The sequence below is a fragment of the Sceloporus undulatus genome, chromosome 1 (genome assembly GCF_019175285.1).
Source record: "Sceloporus undulatus isolate JIND9_A2432 ecotype Alabama chromosome 1, SceUnd_v1.1, whole genome shotgun sequence".
Classification (NCBI taxonomy): domain Eukaryota; kingdom Metazoa; phylum Chordata; class Lepidosauria; order Squamata; family Phrynosomatidae; genus Sceloporus; species Sceloporus undulatus.
In genome coordinates, this window is record NC_056522.1 from 339,829,097 (window position 1) to 339,850,763 (window position 21,667).

At 43.0% G+C, this 21,667-nt stretch overlaps 1 protein-coding gene across 11 annotated transcripts in view; it reads left to right on the plus strand.

Moving 5' to 3' along the window:
- Positions 1-21,667, plus strand: part of FLVCR2 (FLVCR heme transporter 2) — a 69,252-nt gene that overhangs the window by 34,268 nt on the left and 13,317 nt on the right. For 6 of the 11 annotated variants that reach the window (XM_042455962.1, XM_042455963.1, XM_042455959.1 and 3 more), the window contains exons 4-8: positions 9,083-9,150; positions 10,591-10,694; positions 17,163-17,273; positions 17,998-18,103; positions 19,787-19,898. In XM_042455962.1, coding sequence (XP_042311896.1) covers positions 9,083-9,150; positions 10,591-10,694; positions 17,163-17,273; positions 17,998-18,103; positions 19,787-19,898 — 501 coding nt within the window. The remainder of the gene's footprint in view (positions 1-9,082; positions 9,151-10,590; positions 10,695-17,162; positions 17,274-17,997; positions 18,104-19,786; positions 19,899-21,667) is intronic. The other 5 variants (XR_006102633.1, XR_006102637.1, XM_042455934.1 and 2 more) reach the window with 1 other exon arrangement.

Below are 21,667 nucleotides of genomic sequence, written 5' to 3' on the forward strand. Positions count from 1 at the left end.
TTTAATAATCACCATTGCTACAGGAACATTGCACTCCCTTTTCAATTTTTGAGTTTTTTAAAAAAAATGCAAAACTACTCTTGCTCAGAGTATTTCTTTTTTAAAAAACATTTTAATTCAAGATTTGCTGATAGATTTATTTTGCTTTAGATTGTAGAAGTGAACACGTGTAATGGAAATGAAGGAAAAGAGAAATGTGAATTATGTCTGTTCCACAATTGTAGTAATACAAATGATTATCTAGAGGAGAAGAGAGTGGTGTGAGACTATTAAGTCCTGGATCTAAATCAGCTTAGCTGTGCCACTATATGGAAGGATTCATTTGGGTTAATTCTCATGCTTTATGTAGTAGATTTTATGGGCTAGAAGTTGTTTTGGAGGATGTTCCTGCTTTTCCTAATCTGTCCGGTTCAGAACTATGGAGGCTTTCCCCCTTCTCTGTACAGCTATCTCTGCTGCACTGAGCATCACAATTAGTTGCTAGAAACAGTCCTACTATTGTTCTGCTTCTGAATTTTTTGGAGGAAATGGAGAAGTACAACTTTCAGACAGAAAGACTGCAGTTCAGTAAAATGAAATTTGGAAGAAAGAGAAAGGGATCAGTTACTCCTGAAATTTGGAATTAATTGAAGTAATTCCAAAAGGATGAAAATGGATCTTCCTGAGATAATTTCTTGCATCTATGGCCTTTCACTACTTTGATGCAGTCAGGTAGTGAAGATGTTTATTCTTTTCCAATCTACAGTTTTCAAAAAGACTTTATTTTCATCTCTTTACCCAGTCATCCTCTCCAGTCTTCCTGGAAGTTAAAGCTTTTCATATGTTCAGGATTTTGTATGTACACCTTTTGCTTTTTAAGAAGGAGACAATGTGTTGTAGTTTAAAGTTCTGCAGCCACATACCATTCATTGTTTCTGATATTAAATGTTAATATTACTTCATGTATGCCTGGGAGAATTTTGCTTTGTCTTAAATTGCAGTGTGTGCTGCACAAACATAAAAGTAACATGTTTTTAGGGCACATCTGCTTATTGTGTCTAGGCTCAGTTTTGCTACTGTAGTGGTGAGTTTCCCCCTTTAAAATAATTGTTTCATAAACTGAAGTCAGAAAGAAACATGATGGCATAAAATATGTTTTGTTGGCTGATTAAGAGCCTTGCTGCTAATCATAAGACCCATTAAAATGGGTGAGGCATTTGCCATCAGTAGCCTAAATACCATAAAGGCACCATATCCTGTCTGATCTTGGAAGTTAAGCAGGGTTAGCCCTGGTTAATATTAGAAAAGACCACCAATGAGTATCAGGTGCTGTAGATTGTGTTTCAGAGGAAGGAACTGGCAAAACCACCTCTGAGTATTCCTTGCCTAAGAAAACCCTGTGAAATTCATGGGGCCACTATGAGTTGACAGATGACTTAATGACACACACACACATACACATTTGCCATTTGGGATTTCTCTCGATCACTTAGGAGCAGGAGGACTGTATGTCAGTGATGTGGAATTCCAAGCATATACAACAAGGACATTCTGTGTGTGTATGAGAGAGAGAGAGAGAGAGTCTGTCACTCTGTCTGACTGTATATGTTTGTGTATACAAACCTCTACAATAGGTGGGAATTGTGTGACCCTCCAGATATTGCTGAACAGCATTCCTCACTACTGCATAGACTGGATAGGGTTGCTGGGAATTGCACAATGTCTGGAGGATCTCATGATTTTTCCTCCTTTTCTACAATTATACTCAATGTATCTGTAGAAGGAAAACCTCATGCTATTATAAATCTGTTAATCTTGAAAGTGGTACACAACTGTGTTGTTGTATGCAATTCTGTTTCATTTAAATCATATCCCCAACTTTATTCATAACAGAACTTGAACAGCATTGAAGAAACTCAAGAGAGTAAACCTGTCCTTGAGTTATGAACAAAAAGCTAAGTAAAAAAGAGACTGGCATCCTGTTGGTGACATGCTAGTGTAAATCCAATTTACGTCTCTGTGTATTCTTATGGTTATCATGGATAGTGGAATTCAGCTCTTTCATTCACATCGACTCCCTACAGCCTCACATCTCTTCGTTGGTGCTGGGGCAGCCCCAGTGGCAACTTGGTGGCCAGGAGTGACAGGGACCAGTTAGGACTATGCTTTAGCACCTGCTGCAGGAAGGCAAACATATCCTAGACCTGTAATGGCGAATCTATGGCACGCGTGCCGCACGATGCCATTTCACCAGGCACGGGACGAGGGAGAAGGCAGAAGAGACACGTGTGTGCCCGTTCCTCCTCCCTGCCATTTTTTGGTCTCCTGCTATCTCTTGGAGACAGCGGGGAGCCAGAAAATGGTGCTTAGGAGAAGCTAGAGGCGCAGGCATCTGGCGCCTCCTCCCACCCCTGTCCCGGCCTCTATCAGGCAGTTGGAGGCCGGGAAAAGGGCGGGTGGAGGAGGAACGACTGGCCTGTGCCAGTGGTTCTTCCCAAGAGACCTTTTCCAGCCCCCGGCTTCTCTGGAGAGAGAGCTGGAGGCGCTGGGGCAGGAAAAGGTCTCTGGGGAAAAGGGACGGACCACATGCCCAGTCCTCTTCCTCCCTGCTTGATTTCCCTTTCTCCCAAACAGCTCCAGAGAGCCCTTTGAGGGAGAGGGAAGGTCCTGGAAGAAGAGGACAGGGCACGTGCCCAGTCTTCTTCCTCCCCGCTTGCCTTCTCTTTCTCCCAAAGAGCTCCAGAGAGCCCTTTGGGGGAGAGGGAAGGTCTGGGCAGAAGAGGACAGGTTGCCTCTCCCCCCCCCATTTTCCCTGGCTTCTAGCTGTCTCTCAGTGACAGCTGGAGGCCGGGAAAGACTGGGGGAGAAGTCCGGCCCAGAAGCCCTGCCTCTTGAGGAGGCCCCATCCCAGGCACGCAGCCCCCTCCCTGGGAGGCAGAAGCCCCACCACTGGCACGCGGACCTCAAAGGATTCGCCATCACTGTCCTATACTGTCACCAGTGTAGTCCTGGATATTGGCTAAATTTTTATAAAACAAATGGTTAGGTAAGGTGGTGGTGGTGGTGGGGGGAACAAGCCCAGGCCTTCCAGGCTTGAATTAGTAGCAGTTGGTGGCATCAATTTCAGTAGAACAGTGAGTCCACAGTGAGGTTTAGTTTGAACTTGAAAGAGAATATCCAAAGTCTCCAAATGAGTTAGGATTTTGAGTAGCGCCTTTAAAATTCAGGCTAAAAACACAGGATGGAATCACTATCCCACTTTCATGGCACCACCACCTATCACTGCCCAAGGCAGCTACAGAGTACCAGGCCAGAGGAAATCTGTCTTCCTACTGGAAAAAAACTGCGTATATGAAATGGAACATTATTTCCAGGAACAACCAATCGTAACAGGACAACAGATGGATCTGATCAGTTGCCAAGAGATTTTGTAGAAGAAAAATGATAACAATTCTAATTACAAAACTAATCACACAATTCCCAGTTGGGGCAGAATAGCTCCTCCCCCTGCTCTGTGGTTGCTATTTGCAGCTTTTCACATGTGCACTTTCTTTTTAAATAATGCATTTAGTGTCACTTCTAGTTCAGCTCTGTTTAAGGCTGTCCCTGACTGATCTTTGACAAATAACTTTCCTTGGTAGATTGGGTTTAAATAAAATTATTATGAGCTGGTATAAGCTACACTCTGACAGCTACCAATTCCTGTACTAAAATTTGTCTCCAAGTACAGTAGCTTTTCTTCAGAATGTAAGGTGACAGAAGAGATGATGGGTAATCTTTTTCAATGACATTGGAATTTTATGTCTGGTGTTCTTTTAATACATTAAAAACGGGAGGTGGGGGTGGGAGATGGAGATGCCAGAACTTTCTCTGTCTAGTTGTTATGTGGATATCTATTTTTCACCTCAGAAGGCCTTTCCTACTGGTTGCTAGATTTAGCATCAAAGTGTGTGTATTTATTCCCTGAGAAACTATGCATTGCTTCTGGGGTACTTTTATTTTAAACTTTGGATTCTGCAGCTAGTGGAACTCTGCACAATTCCAGATAAAGTAACACTGCACTCTTGTGACAATGTTGTCTTGTGATAAGAAAGGAGAACTCTTGTTTAAAGGAAGCATGTGTACAAATAACTCAAAGGGGATATCGGAGAGTTCTACAAAGTCCTGGTGCCTCCAGTTACTTAGATGGTATCACTGACCTTAAGTGTATTCTTCAAGGCAGCCTCTTCCTACCTCACCTTCTCTGAACAGTCCTTTCAAAACAATACAATGCAAAAGTCAATTTGTACTGATTTCTGACCACTGTTAACACTGATTCATTCTAGTCACCTCCCTTTTCTCACAATAAGTTAATTGTACATAAGGGCTTTGATATTATGCTACCCCATGCATCTGAGGAAGTTAATTGCAATCCATGAGAAGTCATGTTAGAATTTATCTGTCAGCCTTGATTGTGCTACAAATGTTTCATTTGCTTTTTATAATTGTAAGGGCTGGGTGCATGTTGTTGCCATCTCCATTCTTGTATATGAGATATGACAGTCTCCTGGAATGTGCACTGTGAGCTTCTCACTTGCCTTATCTCTTCTTGGGTCACTCACCTGCTGATTATTTCAGGACTATGCCCAAGTGATTGCTATAGGTTTTCCTGCTGCAAAAAACAGTAGTATTGGAGTTCCCTGTCATGTCATCTGAACTTGATGCTTTCTGTACTGCTCATGCAATGCCCTTTGAGTTCCTGTCCTTACCACCCTGCTGTAATTCTGCACGTTCCACCCTGTGCTTTGTGAGGTCATATTAAATATAACATCTAGTGCTCAAAGTTTGGGGAAGTTCCTTTTCTTTGGATTACAACTTTCAGAATCCCCCAGCCATGGCTGGCTGGGGAATACTGAGAATTGTGGCCTGAAAAAAGGAACGTTCCTAAGCTTTGAGTGCTTTCTTGGCCACATTTGTATGGAGTCAAACATAGGAGTCTGATATAGTGAATTTTTTTGTAAAAAACATTTTTACTATCTATATTCAGCAGCAGAGCAGTGCTCCATTTAGGATCTCAGTAATAAAAAGCTTGAGTTTTTTTTTAAAAAAACATACAGAACCTGTTCTTAAAGAGAAACGTTTGAGCTCCAATTGTGATTGCCACTGTGAAAATTTAAGGAGCTCGTAACAATAACAATTAATTTATTGCTGGTAGGGGCCAGCAATGAATAGATGAAAAACTGTATGAGTTTCCTTTAGGAATTCAAATAAATGCGCTGTGCTTTGGGGATTCTGGAATTGGTTTGTTGTTTTGCTTATTTATCTTCTTCCCATTATACTGGGTAGCTGAACCACAGCAAATGGTGCCAGTGAGTACACTGACAGAGCTGTGAATGAACACCATATCACCTTGATTCTACCACGAACTAGGAAATTCCCCAATTCACACTATATCCTGCACTACAACACTTTTACATACACACAGTGCACAAACACACATTTTCAATTTGCTTTATTCAGCAGCTAAAAGAAAAAAAGTAGATTATTGTCAGAATAACACTATGCTGAAATAGAAAGGAAATGGAAAGATAATTCTTAATAATGAATGGGAAATTTAGTGAAGTTCTAACCTATAATCAGAGGTTCTACATATTAACCCCAAATTAATTACTATACCTTCAGTCAGAAATCCTCAAAGTACTGCTTGGTTTAAGGTATTTAAAAGTAAAAACGTAAAGACAAGTTGTAATGTGAAGTAATAGATCAGACTTCCTCTTTGTACTGCTTTAGGAAGAATGTGCTTGCATGTTTCGCTTGTCATGTCCTCCTCCTTGTTCCTGTTCTTTCCTGTTCTCTGAGCTTTCAGGAAGTAGACCCATTTCTTGGTTTTGCTAAACCTCTCCTCCTTCTATGAAAAGCCACTGTCCTGGCATTTTGGCAAACTTTTGTGAACTGCTAAAGTTGATAATGTAACTGTCACTGTCAGTGTGTCTGCATTTGATTTGCCTTATTATCTTCACTGTCACCCCCAATTCTCTCTCTCTCTCTCTCTCTGTATAAATAATATAAATAATATACATAGATTGGAAATTCAGAATTAAATTTCAGCTGATGACATGAGCTATTAGTTGCTGTGATTGCCTTCAAGTTGTTTCTGATGTATGGCGACCCTATCATACGGTTTTCTTGGCAAGATTTGTTCAGAGCAGGTTTGCCATTGCCTTCTCCTGAGGCTGAGAGCATGTGACTCACCCAAGGTCACCCAGTGGGTTTCATGGCTCTGCTGGGAATGGAAGCCTGGTCTCCAGAGTTGCAGTCCAACACTCAAACCACTACACGACGCTGGCTCATCCATGAAAACTTAGGTTATAGTAAATGTACCCAGTTCTGAGCACCACAATTCAAAAAGGATTTTGACAAGCTGTAGCATGTCCAAAGGAGGGCAGCCAAAATGGTGAAGGGTCTGGAAATCATGCCCTATGACAGTGATGGCAAACGTTTTAGGTTCGCATGCCAGGGGGTGGGGCTTCTTCCCCCTCAGGATGGGGCTGTGTGCTAGGGCGGGCCTTCTGGCCCAGGGGGTGTGGCTTCCACCCTCCAGGGGTGGAGCTTCCACCCTCTAGGGAGAGCTTCTCCCCTGCCCCTTTCCCAGCCCCCAGCTGCCTCTCAGAGACAGCTGGGGGTCAGCAAAGGCCTGTGAGGGGGCGGAGCCATGGGCACAGCCCCAGTCCTTCTCTTCCTGGACCTTTCTTTGCCCCAAAGGGCTCTCTGGAGCCCTTTGGAGGCGAGGAAACGCAAAAGGGGAAGAAGAGGAATGGACAGCCTCCCCTCCCTTCTTCCCCACGGACCTTGCCTGCCATCCAAATGCCCTGTTTGTGGACACTTGGAGGCCAGGCAGGTTAAGTGGGGAGGGAGGGAGCTGGTCAGGCCCCCTGCCTTCCTCCCCACAGATCTTGCCTGCCTTCCAAGTGCCCCGTTTGTGGACACTTGTAGGGCAGGCAGGGTAAGTGGGGAGGGAGGGAGCTGGGCATGCCCCCTGCCTCCCTACCCACGGACCTTGCCTGCCCTTCAAGTGCCACGTCTGGGGACACTTGGAAGGCAGGCAGGGTAAGTGGGGAGGGAGGGTGCTGGGCACATCCCCTCTCTTCTTCCCAATGGACCTTTTTCTGCCTCCAGCTGTCAATCCCAAGACAGTTGGAGGCCAGCAAAGGTCCCTGGGGAGGAGCCACTGGCACGCACCGGTCACTCCTCCTCTCCCCACCCTTTTCCCGGCCTCTAGCTCTCTTGAAGAGGCAGCTGAAGACCCGGAGAAGACTACAAGGAGGAGCCAGAGGCGCATTCCTCTGGCTCCTTCTCCCGAGCACCCTTTTGTGTCTTCCAGCTGTCTTGGAGACAGCTGGAGGCCAGGAAAAGGCAGAGAGGAGGAGGAACAAGCGTGTGTGTGCCTCTTCCGGCTTCTCTCTCGCCCCGTGCCCGAGGAAATGGTGTCACGTGCCACTGCCACTTCCGGCACGCATGGCATAGGTTCGCCATCACTGACCTATGAGGAATGAGTTTGGGAGCTGGGTATTTTTAGGCTGGAAAAGAGATGATTAAGAGGTGATATGATAGCTCTGTTTAAGAATTTGAAGGGGTGTCTTATTGATGATGGAGCAAGCTTGTTTTCTACTATTCCAGAGAATAGGACCCGGAACAATGGATGCAAGCTACAGGAAAATAGACTCTACCTAAACATTAGGAGTTATAGCGACCCTAAGGTGAAGCTATCACAGGGCTTTCTTGGGAAGGTGGGGAGATATCTAGTGAGATCTGTATCACGAACAAACCAGCATCTGCTTTTTGACCCTGACATTATAATCTGGGCGAGGCAAGTAGTTTCTTAGGTATTTCATTGCTTGGGAATTAAACTCTGGTTTATTAGTGAAGTGCATGAACACGAGATGTTTGTACAGCAATAAAAATGATCATTACAAAATGAGCTTCAGGGACTTTATGTATATGCAGCACTAGGATGTGTCCAAGTATTGATGCAGTCCACAGTATGAAAACATGGTGCAGTCTGAACAGAATTCTTGCGATCAGTGTTACACTTCAGGGATGCTCACTTTATTTTCTGTATTTGCAAAAGCTTGTGCCTTTTTCATGTAAAATTATCTTTCATATACTGTAGTTGAGTGAGGTTTGCCATGAACTGATGATCTCTTCTGCTTATTGTCTCACATATATCTGCATTTTAGTGTTGTTGCTTTTTCATAAGTAAAACTACTGTTGCTGTTGTTGTTGTTGTTGTTGTTGATGTTAACTGTCCTTGAGTCCACCCGCAACTCACGGCGGGCCTGTGGATGAGACATTTCCAAGTTCCTCTATCCTCCACTGCTCTGCTCAGGTCCTGCAGATTCACGCCCTTGACTTCCCTAATTGAATCTAATCAACTGGTGTGTGGTCTTTCTCTCATAGAATCATAGACTCGTAGAATTTGAAAAGTCCACAAGGCCCATCCAGTCCAACTCCATTCTGCCACGCAGGAACTCACAATCAAAGCACCCCTGACAGATGGCCATCCAGCCTCTGTTTAAAGACCTCCAAAGAAGGAGACTCCACCACTCTCCGAGGGAGTGTGCTCCACTGTCGAACAGCTCTTACTGTCAGGAAATTCCTCCTAATGTTTAGGTAGAATCTCTTTTCCTGTAGCTTGCATCCATTGTTCTGGGTCCTATTCTCTGGAGCAGCAGAAAACAAGATTGCTCCATCCTCAATAAGACACCCCTTCAAATCCTTAAACAGGGGTATTATATCTCTTCTTAACTGTCTCTTTCGCTGTCAAACAGCTCAAATGCTGTGCTTGAGGCCTATCTATTTAGGGAGGTTTGTTACTAGCAAGTATGATATAATTTACTGCATGCTAAAAATCCATACCCTCCAGCTGTCCCTGTGTGGCAGGGGCAGCCCTGATTAATTCTCTGTGATCTTACTTGTTCTGTTGCTTTTCAATTGTAGTCTTTCCTAACTTGACATTTCTTCTTCAATAATAACTGTTGCCATGCTGTTGCTTGGCCATGTATGTCTCTGTTTCCATATGTGAAATGCTAGAGGGGGTGAAAATCTCGTTTTCTCTACCTTACAGGCTTAAACACAGGATGCTTCTATGCTCTTTCAACAATGCTGAACCGGATGGTGGTGCTGAATTATCCAGTAAGTGTTTCTCTTTTCAGAAAGTTTCGTAATGGATTTTCCTTTGAGAATATTGGCTCTGGTTATGTAATAGAAGATGTAGATAGTTTGCTCTATTGAAACCTAAGAATTAACACTTATGGTGAGAGTCTTAAAACCACCCTTGGGCCTCTTATTCTGTTTATGCAAACAATTGATTTTTTTAAAAAAAATGTGCAATGGGAAATAAAGAGGGATTTGTAAAAGAACAAAGAAAATGGTGGTGTGTTTGTGGAAGAAATTGAAAGTTAATTCATTTTTATACCAGAAAGATTGAAGCAATAACCTCTTTAAGTCTTTTCTGTGAAAAATGCTTCTAATGGCTTTGATGAGAGAGGAATTCTACATCTATTATGCAAACAATCCCAGCGTACCACTTTCTGGAGGAGAAGCAACATGCAAGAAGAGCATGTTACTTAATCCTTTCATAGCAGCTTGGGTTCCCATTTTCCAGGGCATGGCTCTGAGTCTTTGATCCTTAGGCAGAGAAATCTCAGGGTGAGATCACTGTCTTCAAACGTAGGTTTGCATGTATGTATTTTTCATTTGTTAAACTTTATTTTTTTTTTATTTGAATGGCATATTTTTGTAGTTGTGTTTGATGCTTAAGGTATTATGCTTAGGGCTTCCCTTTCTGATACCACAAGGAGGTGTCCCTTGGTCTCAGGTTTTGGGCCTGAAATCTCAAGGCCTGCAACAATCTTGGCTTGCCTAGTCTAATAGCAGCTGGTGTTTCCTGTCTTGGTTGCCTTTCCCTTTCTGATTTCCGAAACTGCTACAGCAAAGCATTCTTTTGCAATGAAGAAACAACCAGCCTTTGACGAAATGTTGTGAAAGCAAATTTAAAATATATGGTGGGCTGAACTTTTAAAAATTCATTGGAAACTACACATCCCTCACCCAGTTTAACTGCTATTTCTTGTGGATTTATTTATTTATTTATTTAGGTTCAAACCAAGGAGAATTACTGGTTTCCTCTAAAGCAAACTGCTGGGCCTTGTGTTAGGAAAAGAGTGAAATCTTGGTCATCTGTAGTTTTGAGGGTGAAACTTCCTAGACACCATAGTTTTCAAAGCAGTGCAATTCATGGAAGGTCTGGGGATGTGTGCATTCAAAATTGGTCCCAGACCTTCCAAAGTTGCCCTCCCTGTTCTTAAAAGCTCAGTGTCCTCTGTTCTTTCTTGCTTCATTTTATCATCTTAAATCAGTAAGGAAAGTTAATCTGAGTCATGGCTGGCCAATGGATTACCCATTGAGCTTCATAGGAGAGGATGGCCTGGGTCTCTTTGGTCCTAACAGATAGCCGATCTGCTCTGCCTCACTAGCTTTCAGAACTGGCAATGTCAGTCTGAGGCCTTCTGGTATCTCAGCTTTTTCTGTAGTCAAAAATTAACTGCTCTCTGTGTTTCTGTCTTCCTGCAGGGAGAGGAATTGAATGCTGGCAGAATTGGTCTCACTATAGTAGTGGCGGGCATGGTTGGAGCTTTGATTACCGGCATCTGGTTGGATAGAACCAAAATGTATAAGTAAGTCCTTCAGTCTTCCTCTCCCCTTTCTCTTTCTCCAGAGAACAGGCTTTTGATTGCAAGTTGAACATGACCCAGTAATATGATGCCGAAGCAAAAAAGGCAAATCATATTTTATCCTGCATTAATAGAACCATACTTTCCAAGACAAAAGAAGTAATACTCCCACTATATTTTATGCTGATCAGACCTCATCTGTAGTATTGTGTTCAGTTGTGGACACCTCATTTTGAGAAGAAAGTAGACAAATTGGAGCCAGTTCAGAAAAAGGCAACAAGGATGATAAGAAGTATGGAGAATGAAACATATAGGAAAAGTTGAAGGAGCTGGTCATGTTCAGGTTGGTGAAGAAAAATCTGAGCGGGTGACATGATTGCCATTTTTAAATATCTAAAGTGCTGTCACAGTGAGGAGGATGCAGGTTTGTTCTCTGCTGGCCCAGAGAGTGGGACCAGGTCTAATGGTTTTAAGTTCCAGGAAGATAGATTTCAGTTGAACACCAGAAGGAACTTGTTGACAGTAAGAGCTGTTTGACAATGTAACCAATTACCCAGAGAGGTGGTTGGAGTTGCTGTCTCTGAAACTATTCAAGAAGGATCAATACAGTTACCTGCTGGGATGCTCTAGCTCAGGGCAACCTTTTTGAGCCGGGGGCCGAGTTGCTGTCCCTGAGACAACTGGGGGGCCGAAAGGGGGGGAGCTTCCACCCTCCGGGGGCGGGGCTGCGTGCCGGGGGGGGAGCTTCCACCCTCGGGGGGCGGGGCTTTCTCTGCTCCCTTTCCCAACCTCCAGCTGTCTGAGAGACAGCTAGAAGGGGGGGATTGGGAGAGGGGGTGACAGGCGCGCGTCTGCTCCTCCTGACCTTCCGTGGCCCCCAGCTGCCTCTCAGAGAAGCAGTAAGGGCCCGTGAGGGGCAGGAGCAACAGGCGCGCGGCTTTGCCAGGCCTGAAGTGTCCTCCGAAAGACACCTCAGGGCTGCCAAAGCCCCGCGGGGAGGAGGAGGTGTATGCCTGCCCTCTCCTCCTTGGCCCCATCCTTCGGCCGAAAGGGCTCCAAGGGGCCCTTTCGGCCGAAGGGGAAGGCCGAAACCACTCTCACTGTTAAAGCAGACCTTTTAGCATTGAAAGCACTGAAAATACACAGAAATGCACTTTGGAAAGTCACACTGTCTCACCTTCAGAAAGAGTGCATGTCCCACAAACTGCCATTTATCCTCTCACTACCACTCTCATGTAAAAGCCGACCTTTCGGCATGGTGAACGCACTGAAAATACACAGCAATGCCTTTGGAAAGTCACCCACTGGCTGTTATAGACAGCAAAATAAAAGCGCTTCGACGTCACAGTGGGAGGTCTTGGTGTTTCAATGATGAATGCGGTCCTACGAGTCCAGAAGTCGCACCAAAGCACACTCGGACTGGATGCGTGGCTTTCGGGGGGGGCTTAGGGACTCATTAGGACGCATGCATATTGTGAAACACCATACTCCACTGTGACTCGAAGCAGTTTATTTTGGCTGTCTTGGACAAAAGGGCCACTGGCGCACCGGAAGAAAAAGAGAAGGTAGGAAGATTCACTCTTGCCTCCTCCGGCGCCTCCCGCACCGCACCTCCATCCTCTCCTGCTCCTTTCTTCCTTCCTCCTTCTTCCTCCTCTTACTTCCTCCTCCCCTCCCTCCCTCCTCCTCTTGCTCCTCCTTCTCCCTCCTTCTTCCTCCTCTTCTTTCATCCTCCCTCCCTCCCTCCCTCTCCTCTTGCTCCTTCTTCCTTCCTCCTCCTTTCTTCTCTTCTTCATCCTCCTTCCCTCCCTCCTCCTCCTCCTCCATTCTCCTTCTTCCCCCGCGCTTGCCCCCGCCCCTGGAAGGCCAGAGGCATTCCCAGGGTGGCGGGGGGGGGAAGGAGCGCTCCGGGGCGGCCCCATCGCTTTGCCCCCACCCCCTGGCGCAGGCCAGGGGCCATCCCAGGGGGAGGGAGGAAGGAAAACGGGAGCACTTCCGGCGGCCCCAGCGCTTGCCCCCGCCCCATGGGAGGCCAGGGGCCATCCCAGGGGGTGGGGAGGAAATGGAGCGCTTCCGGTGGCGGCAATCGGCGGCAGGGTCTGCCAGGGGCCGTCCTCCCGTGCTCTTGGGCCGCCCGCGGGCCGTAGGTTGCCGACCCCTGCTCTAGCTGGAGATCCTACATTAAGAGGCTGGAAGTTGGACTCAGTTGGGGCCCCTTCCAGTTCTATGCCTTGGCAACATAATAATAATGAGTGATGCAACAAATTACTTTCATGTAATGAAAAACATATAATGCAACAAATGCCTCCCCCTTTTTAGGGCCTAAATACTCTAAAGGCACCAGATCCCATTTGATCTTGGAGGCTAAGCAGGTTCAGCCCTAGTTAGTACTTGGATGAAAGACCAAAAATGAATATCAGGAGCTGTAGGCTATATTTCAGAGGAAGGAACCGGCAAAACCACCTCTGAATATCTCTTCCCTAAGAAAAATTTATGAAATTAATGAGATTTCCATAAGTCGAACGATGACTTGAAGACACACACACACACACAAACTTGAGCAATTGGGAATAAATTACATTTAAAAAATAATATAAGGTCTGGTCATAGTTGATGGTAGTGGCCCAAATAAAGTTGTTGCAGAAATCCCTAATGAGGCTAGGAAGGTGAATTTCATTTTTTCCTGTGCCTCTGAGCTACATCATGTTGCTGTGTGCCTCAAGTAATTTCCGACTTATGGTGACTCTAAGGTGACTCTATCACAGGGTTTTCTTGCCAAGATTTGTTCAGAGGGGCTTTACCATCGCCTTCTCCCAAGGCTGAAAGAGTATGACTTGCCAAAATCACCCAGTCAGATTCTTTAGTTGAGTGGGGATTTGAACCCTGGTCTCCAGAGTCTTGACCTGCATCCACATTGCAGAAATAATCCAGTTTGACACCACTTTAATTTCCATGACTCAGTACTGTGGAACACTGGGAATTGTAAATTTGTGAGACATTTCACCTTTTCTGTCAGAGAATTCCATAGAATTGAGCCACGACAGTTAAAATGGCGTAAAACTGGATCATTTCTGCAGTGCAGATGCAGCCATATTCCAATATTCAATTTACTATACCATACTAGCTCTTGAGCTATATCATAGGGAAGGATTCCACCACCTCCCCTGTAGCCTCCATGTTAGGACATAACATGACATGTACCTTCTGTTTGTGTGGGGACTTGATAACAGAAGCTGCCCACTGGTGATAGACAGCTAGGAGACTCACTGATACCTCCTGTCACTCTTCTTTCTAGAGCTCTGCTTGCCTGCCTCTTTCCTTTCTTTCTTTAACTCATTTTCTGTGTGATTCAAACTTGTTATGATCTCTTTATAAATGAAAGCTACAGGAACTACTATTTAAAACCACAGGCGTGAATGACATGCTCACAACAAAAATATTCTGAGAAAAACAGAGAGGAAGATCTACAGGGCTGTTCAGGCTATAAGAAAACTAAGAAAATTGGTGACTAGTTTGAGTAGTTTTCTCGTAACATGATGCACTCTAGATATATTGAACTGTAATTTCCATAAATCCTAACCATCATAGTTAGGACTGGTTCTGGGAATTGTAACCCAGCATGCTCAAAAAGTCTAGAACTAGAAACAGGTAATCTTGTAGAAGATTGAGGGTTGCTGGAGAATTTCCACTGGCTATGCTAGCCGGGTGGGTAATTTTTCCAAGTTCTGGATTTTATTTGATATTTTAAATTGAATATTTTTTTAAAAATGTTTTTTTTTTAACTTAGTTCATTTTATTTTATTGTTAGATGCCTTCTTCCATTTTTTCCACACAGTGGCTGCAACTTGTGGATGTGCAGGGTGTTGCAATGTTATTAGTGTGACTCAGTCATGGTTTAGTGAATGCTTATGGCATTCTTGAGTCACTGTCTTTGGAAGGCAGCTGGGCCACTTCATGGAAATTTCCATCAAAGAGCCTTCTGGCTATACTGCAGGAGCCAAGAGCCACATTTTAACACTGCTGACCTAATGCTTATACTGTAGTGGCCTGATACAAAATTTATCTTTTTAGACTTAAAATGTTTCCTTTTTTAGACTGAGAGGAGCCAAAACATGCTGTAGAAATAATGCAATTTGAGACTTCTTTAACTGCCCTGGCTCAATGCTAGGGAATTCTGGGAACTGTAGTTTTGTAAAGCATTTAGTCTTCTCTGTCATACAGTTCTGGTGCCACAATAAACTACAATTCCCAGAATTCCCTAGCACTGAGCCAGGGCAGTTAAAGTGATCTCAAACTGGATTATTTCTGCAGTGCGTTTTGGATGAAGATTAACTTTTCCCAAATTCTTTAGCCAATACAACTAGTGATGCTGCTGGCAAGGATATTCAGGGAATTGTAGTCCACAAAGGTAATTCTTCCAAATTCTGAATTCATACTTCTGTAATTGTTGGGTAGAAGTTGGAGTTTGGGTATATGTGGACATTGGTTATGCTGTCTTGAGATGATGAGAGTTGCAGTCAAAAAACTTCTAGAGGGCCACTGGAAAGATTATCATATGTGGCTTTTAAACTGCAGTTACAGTTGTGAAATAGCACCTTTGGCAATAGCAAACTTCCTAATAGATTTTGCCAAGAAATCCCCATGAAATAGGTCAAATCTTGGGACAAACAAAAGTGGTTTCAGAATATATAAAGTGTATAACTAGGCTATACATGTGTGTATGAGAGACTGCATGCAAAAAGACTTGTGTTGTCTTAAAATTGAAATTATATGTGTACTATTATTTGGCAAGCAGTCCCAAAGCAAGAGACCATAAACACACACACACACACACACACACACACACACGACTGAATCTATAAGGTATGGATTGTGGGCTGAGGTGGCATTCTAGTTTCTCAGTGAGAGAAGAGATAAAACAGTTTTTTCTTGTTTGTAGGAGAAATGCTGTTGAATCTGCAGAAGTGGAGATTAGATTATGATTTGCTCTTGTCTCCCATCCACCCATATCCAGAGAATGGAGCTGGCATGTTCTGGTTTGTTGAGCTTGCTTGTGGTGGTGTCTTCAGCTGGCTTTCTCAGCAAGGGCTCTGTTTTCCCCCAGCTCACTGTGCAAAAATCTTTAATCTTTCTCTCGAGAGAAATGATAGGGCAAAGGACAAGAACAAGGAGCCGAAGAGTGGCAGGGCTGCTTATGCATGTAGATGTAGTGTGCAATTTCTTGCTAGGGATCTTCAGGCAATGAATTCTTATTTTGCTGTTGCTGCATGCTTGCACACCAGGCTCCTTTTCTCTGTTTCTCTGGATGATAGCTTGTCCCTTATCTATGGAGCAAGATGCTATTATCTCCCTCTGGGAGTCATGGTGTAGCTCAGGGTTTATTCTCTAAGCACCACAAGAAGTTAGAAAAATGGTATCAAGGTAATAAGAATAAGATAATCAGAAAATTTTAAAAGACTGCTGTAACCTTTTAGTGTTTGTAATCTTATAATAATAGGATAATATTTGGAGCAACACCTTCGCTGACCAAAGAAGGTACATGCATGAAGCTGCTTTGGATGTGACTGTGTTGCTGCAGGCATTGTCAACTGCATCCCACACTCTTTTCTACACATTAGAAACAAATAAACTAAAAATCATCTTTTTTAAAAAAAATTAAGACCCATGAAAGACTGTTTCGTTCTGTGCATTTTATTTTCCTGATGCATACAATGGGCCCAGCTACAGATTAGAATAATGCCTGCTGTAGTTTCGATTTTCCAAAAAGTAGTAATCTCTGCTATCTGCCCACTTCAGAATGGTGTTGTATTAATTTCATTTGTATTAATATACACATATTGAGTTACTTCCATGTACCTTTACATCTGTCAAGTTAACTGTCTATCCTTTTCTGCCGGGTTCTCTGACTTTAGGTAAGCAGTTTGAGAAACAGTGAGATCTTTTCATGGACACAACTTATCTCAGCGCAAGGTTCTTCTTTATCTCCCTTTCACACATTGCTAGTCTCCTTCTGTAGCCTGCCAGCCAGCCAGCCAACCAGGTTCTTGAAATAGGTGAAATGTAACCAAAGGAGACATGGCAGATTCCCTCATTCCTTTGACTAGAAAGCATATTGGACTGGAAGCTTTTACAGCAATCAGATCTTGTCACATGACTTGCTCTTATCTATTGTTATTCAGTAAATGTATGTTGGTTTTGTTCCATGTTGAGGAGTCTATTCAGTTTCAATTTAGGCTTCCAGATATCTAACATCTTGCTACTTGGCAGCCTATTGATACTGCATTTCAAAATTCAGAAATGATGAATAGTATAACCATTAAAAAAAAAAAAGGCTTGCATGTTACTTTGATTTTTGCATCTTTCCCTCATAACAGACCATATTAAATTCAAATCTGGTAAAGTATGAATGAAAGAGAAATATTGAATACAGGGAGTAGTAGTTTAGTTCTGATGGTACTTTTTCTGTTACAGGCAGACGACCCTGCTGGTTTATGTCATGTCATTTGTGGGCATGGTGATTTACACTTTTACTCTGGACCTAGGTCACATCTGGGTGGTCTTTGTGACTGCAGGTGTGCTGGGGTAAGTTAGCTTCTCTCCTTGCCCCTCAAGGGTTCATTTTTCAAAGCTTCCCTCAGAGGCAGTAGGTGTTTCCTCTGACAGTGAGATGGAAATTCCTCCCTGCTCTTCTGTAGAGTGGATGGGGAGGGAGTAATATGAAAAAAGGATTCTTGATCAGTATGAGATATGTATAACTGCCTCTACACACTTTAGTGTCTTTGCTGACCAAGAATATCTTGTCTGGGGCAGCCTAGATGACTGAAGTGCTGAGAGAGAATTGATGGGACTGTGTTGTGGCTCAGGAGAAACCAGAGTGTGGAAAGTTATTTTTTAAGTAATTACACAGTCAGCATTTCAAGGTTTACCCAAAAAATGGTGTGATACATTATAATTACAATTATAAGAGATTAAAGGAGGTATTATCTTTCTTTTTATTCAGAAGTCTCTAAAATAGTTCATTTTTATTGATTTTAAAAACCCATTAGAAAGCTATATTCTACTAGCCTGTGGTGCAAACAGTTCTTAAGTAGCAAGACCACATTCCAAAACAACAAAAGTAACTAAAACATATTCCAAATGAAGTTATTTCAGTTGTCTTGTAACTTAGTAGTGAAGGAATAAAACTACAAGTAAGCAGTTACTTGTACTCATTACTTGAGAGTTTGGGGAGAAATGGAGTCTGGAGTAGGTTTATCCCTATTAAATGTCATGGCCCTGATACTTAATTATTTCTCCTATGCTACAGTTTTTTTATGACAGGGTATCTGCCACTGGGCTTTGAATTTGCAGCAGAATTAACATACCCAGAATCAGAAGGGACATCATCGGGCCTTCTTAATGTATCTGCACAGGTGAGTGCTTGATCAACAACTATGTAGGTAGGCATATACACATCTAGCTATGGCTTGGTTGTTGGATATGACAGCAACTTCATCAACTGATTGATCCAGATATTCCATAATGTACTGCTGTAATTTTTGTTTTTGTAATCGGACTATCGTAACAATTCCCAGAAACCTCTTGAATTTGGTTTCATGATGAAACCCATAGCAGTGCCTTTTCCTAAAACACTGATAGAGCTCATCTTAGAATCCATCTGTGTGGGTAAAGGAGACATCAGCAGACACCAGCCTTTCTTTTTCTTCCCCATGACAAAACACCTTGACTTTTCTTTTCATCATCCATAAAGAGAGCAACATAATATGTATCATGAATGTTACTTAATATCCACTCTATAGCCCTTTATTAGGCACATTGTGTTTTATTATTCTCATATATGACCTATATAACTAAGCAGAAGTGGTTGTTTGGGGGATCAAATTCAGATAGATGCCTGTGCAAAGCAGAAGAGAGTGAAAAGAATGATGAGAGTGCATGTGTCCAGCAGCTAGTAATACTTATTAAGGAATAAAGATACCAGTGGCAAAAGAAACAAATGAAGATTTTATTGTAAGAACTATTAATGATAGGGAAGCCATCTAAGAACTTTATCACACGAAGCTAAAAAGTGGAATTTTAACAGGATAAAAATGTCTTTGGCCAGTATTTGTCACACAACATCATGTCCATCCTGTTGCTGCCTTGCATTCCATTTGTTACTGATGAGCATCTTTTTATTGACGGGCAAAACCTGTCAATAGGCTCTCAGTCTCACTGCTGTTCCATGACTGCCTTAGTATGGTAGGCTCTATCTGCTGCAGTTCCACTTTTTAGGCAGTCACATGGTGTGAGTTGGTGTGATTCTGCTGCTCTCCTCTGCTTCCCCATTCCTCTCCCTGTGATTGCAGATTCCAGTACCTTCCTGAAGCTGGCTTCTGTGTACACATTCACACGGCAGCCAGTTATGGGAAAGTGTTGACAGCCAGGATCGCTTGTCCCACTGCTTCCTCCTGAAACATGGGGCTGTTAGATAAATGTGCACACAGCAGCATTGAGCTTCAGGATGGGGATGCAGGAGGAGGAGTGGCCCTGACCACTAACACGTTCCCAAAGCAGCCTCATGCTTTGGGATAAAGCGGGGGGTTAAAGTGATTCTGGCTGCCAACACCTTCCTGAAGTCAACACAGCAGCTGGATTTGGGAGTTGGTTGGCTGTTGCAACCTCTTTCCCTTCCTCCTGGAAAATGGCACTTGGCAGTGCAGAAAGCAGATCATCCGACTACAGATTGCCAAAGCTTTATCATGATAAAAATTGTGATAAGAAATTATGCTTCCCATTCTTAGACTAGTGGGATTGTGATGGAATAGCAGACTGTTGAGATGAAATTCTAAGGGTTTGAGAAGATTTATTAAAAGCATCACCAGTTATGGATATCCTTGATAAGGAGATGTCTGTTTTGACGATCCTGGGCATAGCCCTTAATATTATGGCCTAAACCCACTTGTTAATCCCAGCCAGAGTGGGACAGTTTAATCAGTTTAATTTATGTGAGTGCTGACTTACCATGTTCCTGCTGATTCAATTGGTCAAGAAGGGGTATGCTGCATAATTTTGCTCAGTTTCTTAATATGACTTTAAAAAAAATCTTCTGCTAGATTTTTGGAATCATTTTCACAATCAGCCAAGGACAGATCATTGATGACTTCGGGACTCAAGCAGGCAATCTCTTCCTTTGTGCCTTCCTTTTTATCGGCACTATTATAACTGGTAAAGTAGTACAATATATCTCTCCTTCTCTTTTTGTAAAGTGCTTATATGTATGTGTATGTATCTTGAAGTCATCTGTCATATGATAACCCCATGAATTTCATAGGGGTTTCTTAGGCAAAGAATACTCAGAGGTGGCTTTGCCAGTTCATTCCTCTGAAATATAGCCTACTGAACCTGGTATTTGTTGGTAGTCTCCCATCCAAGTACTAACTAGAGCTGACCCTGCTTAGCTTCCAAGATGAGATGGGAACTGGTACCTGTAACATTTTGTATTCCAGTTTAATATGCTGTAGTTTTGCACAGGGGAGCAGTGTTTAATTACTTCATTAATGTTGCCAACCAGAGCTTTATTGGCATTTTTTAAAGAAGAAACTACTGCCTGAATCATGGAGTGTTCATGCAATTGCATGTCCATTCATTATTCCCAGTGTTTTAAGCTCTGGCCATGTCATATGCCTTTGGTCACATCCAGAGCTGGTTATTGCAATTTGTTATATGTGGGTTTTCCATGAAAAGTACTTGAAAATTCCTCCAGCTTTCAGGAAATGCATCATGCAGAATGGCTACTGGGGTGTGTACAGTTGGGAACATATTACACTAGGGGTTTTTTTTCATATGCATTAGCTTCCACTTCATTTCCTGGCTCAAATCAAAGTGCTGGCTACAACCTATAATGCCCTAATCTGGTCTCAAGCCATTTATTTAAGGACTGACTTCTGCAGAAGCTTACTTGGGCACTATTTTCCGTATTTGGTTCAAATACTTCTGCCTTTGGAAGTGTGCTTGATGCGTAGGCTTTCTCAATGGTGGAACATACATTGAAGAACTTTCTTCTGATTATCTCCCTAAAGGCAGCAGATCCTGTCTAATCTTGGAAGCTAAGCAAGGTCTTAATATTTGCGATTTATTCTTTTATTGTGTGCAACTATTTTTTTAAAAAAATCAATTAGAGGTACATGTGGTTTTTTGACCTATTCAATATAACTTCATACGTTTTAAAACCCTATTTACAATACATTAGTAAGGGGGGAGGGAAATACATTCACAGTTGAAGGCAATCAGTAAGAGACTGGAGAGGATGATGGAACTGGCTGTAGAATTTCCCCTCAAAATCTGAAAGCTTGGGCCCTCTTGTATGAACAAATATTGAGCCCCAGAACCTAGATCTAAAGGGATTTATGAGTCATAACTGATATCTTGAGTTGTGCCCAGAACCAGGCTAATAATTGTGTCTGGAAATAATTTTTTCTACAACTTCCCCTTAATTTCACGAGGCCTTCATGAGATTTACTGTATATTCCGGCGTACAAGACTACTTTCTGACCCTCTAAAACGGGGTCAAAAGTTGGGGGGACGTCTTGTACGCCGGTAAGAGCACTTACCTGGTTGTCCTGCCAGCTTCCAAAGGTGCCTCCCTGGCTGCCGGCTTCCAAAGCCCTCCAGAGCCCCTTGGAAGCCGGCGTTTGTGGGCATCAGGCCCCCTAAACTTGGCCTATAGTAGGCCAGGGCACTGCCTGCATGCAAGGCAGGCTTTGAAGGCCTCAGCAAAGGCCTGAGGAAAATAAAAATAAAAAATGAGAGAGAGAGAGGGAGAGGGAGAGAGAGTTAGAGAGATAGAGATAGAGAGATAAATAGATAGATGAGAGAGAGAGAAATAGAGAGAGAGAGGGAGATAGATAGATAGAGAGAAATAGATAGAGATAAGTAGATAGATAGATGATATATATATATATATATATATATAGAGAGAGAGAGAGAGAGAGAGA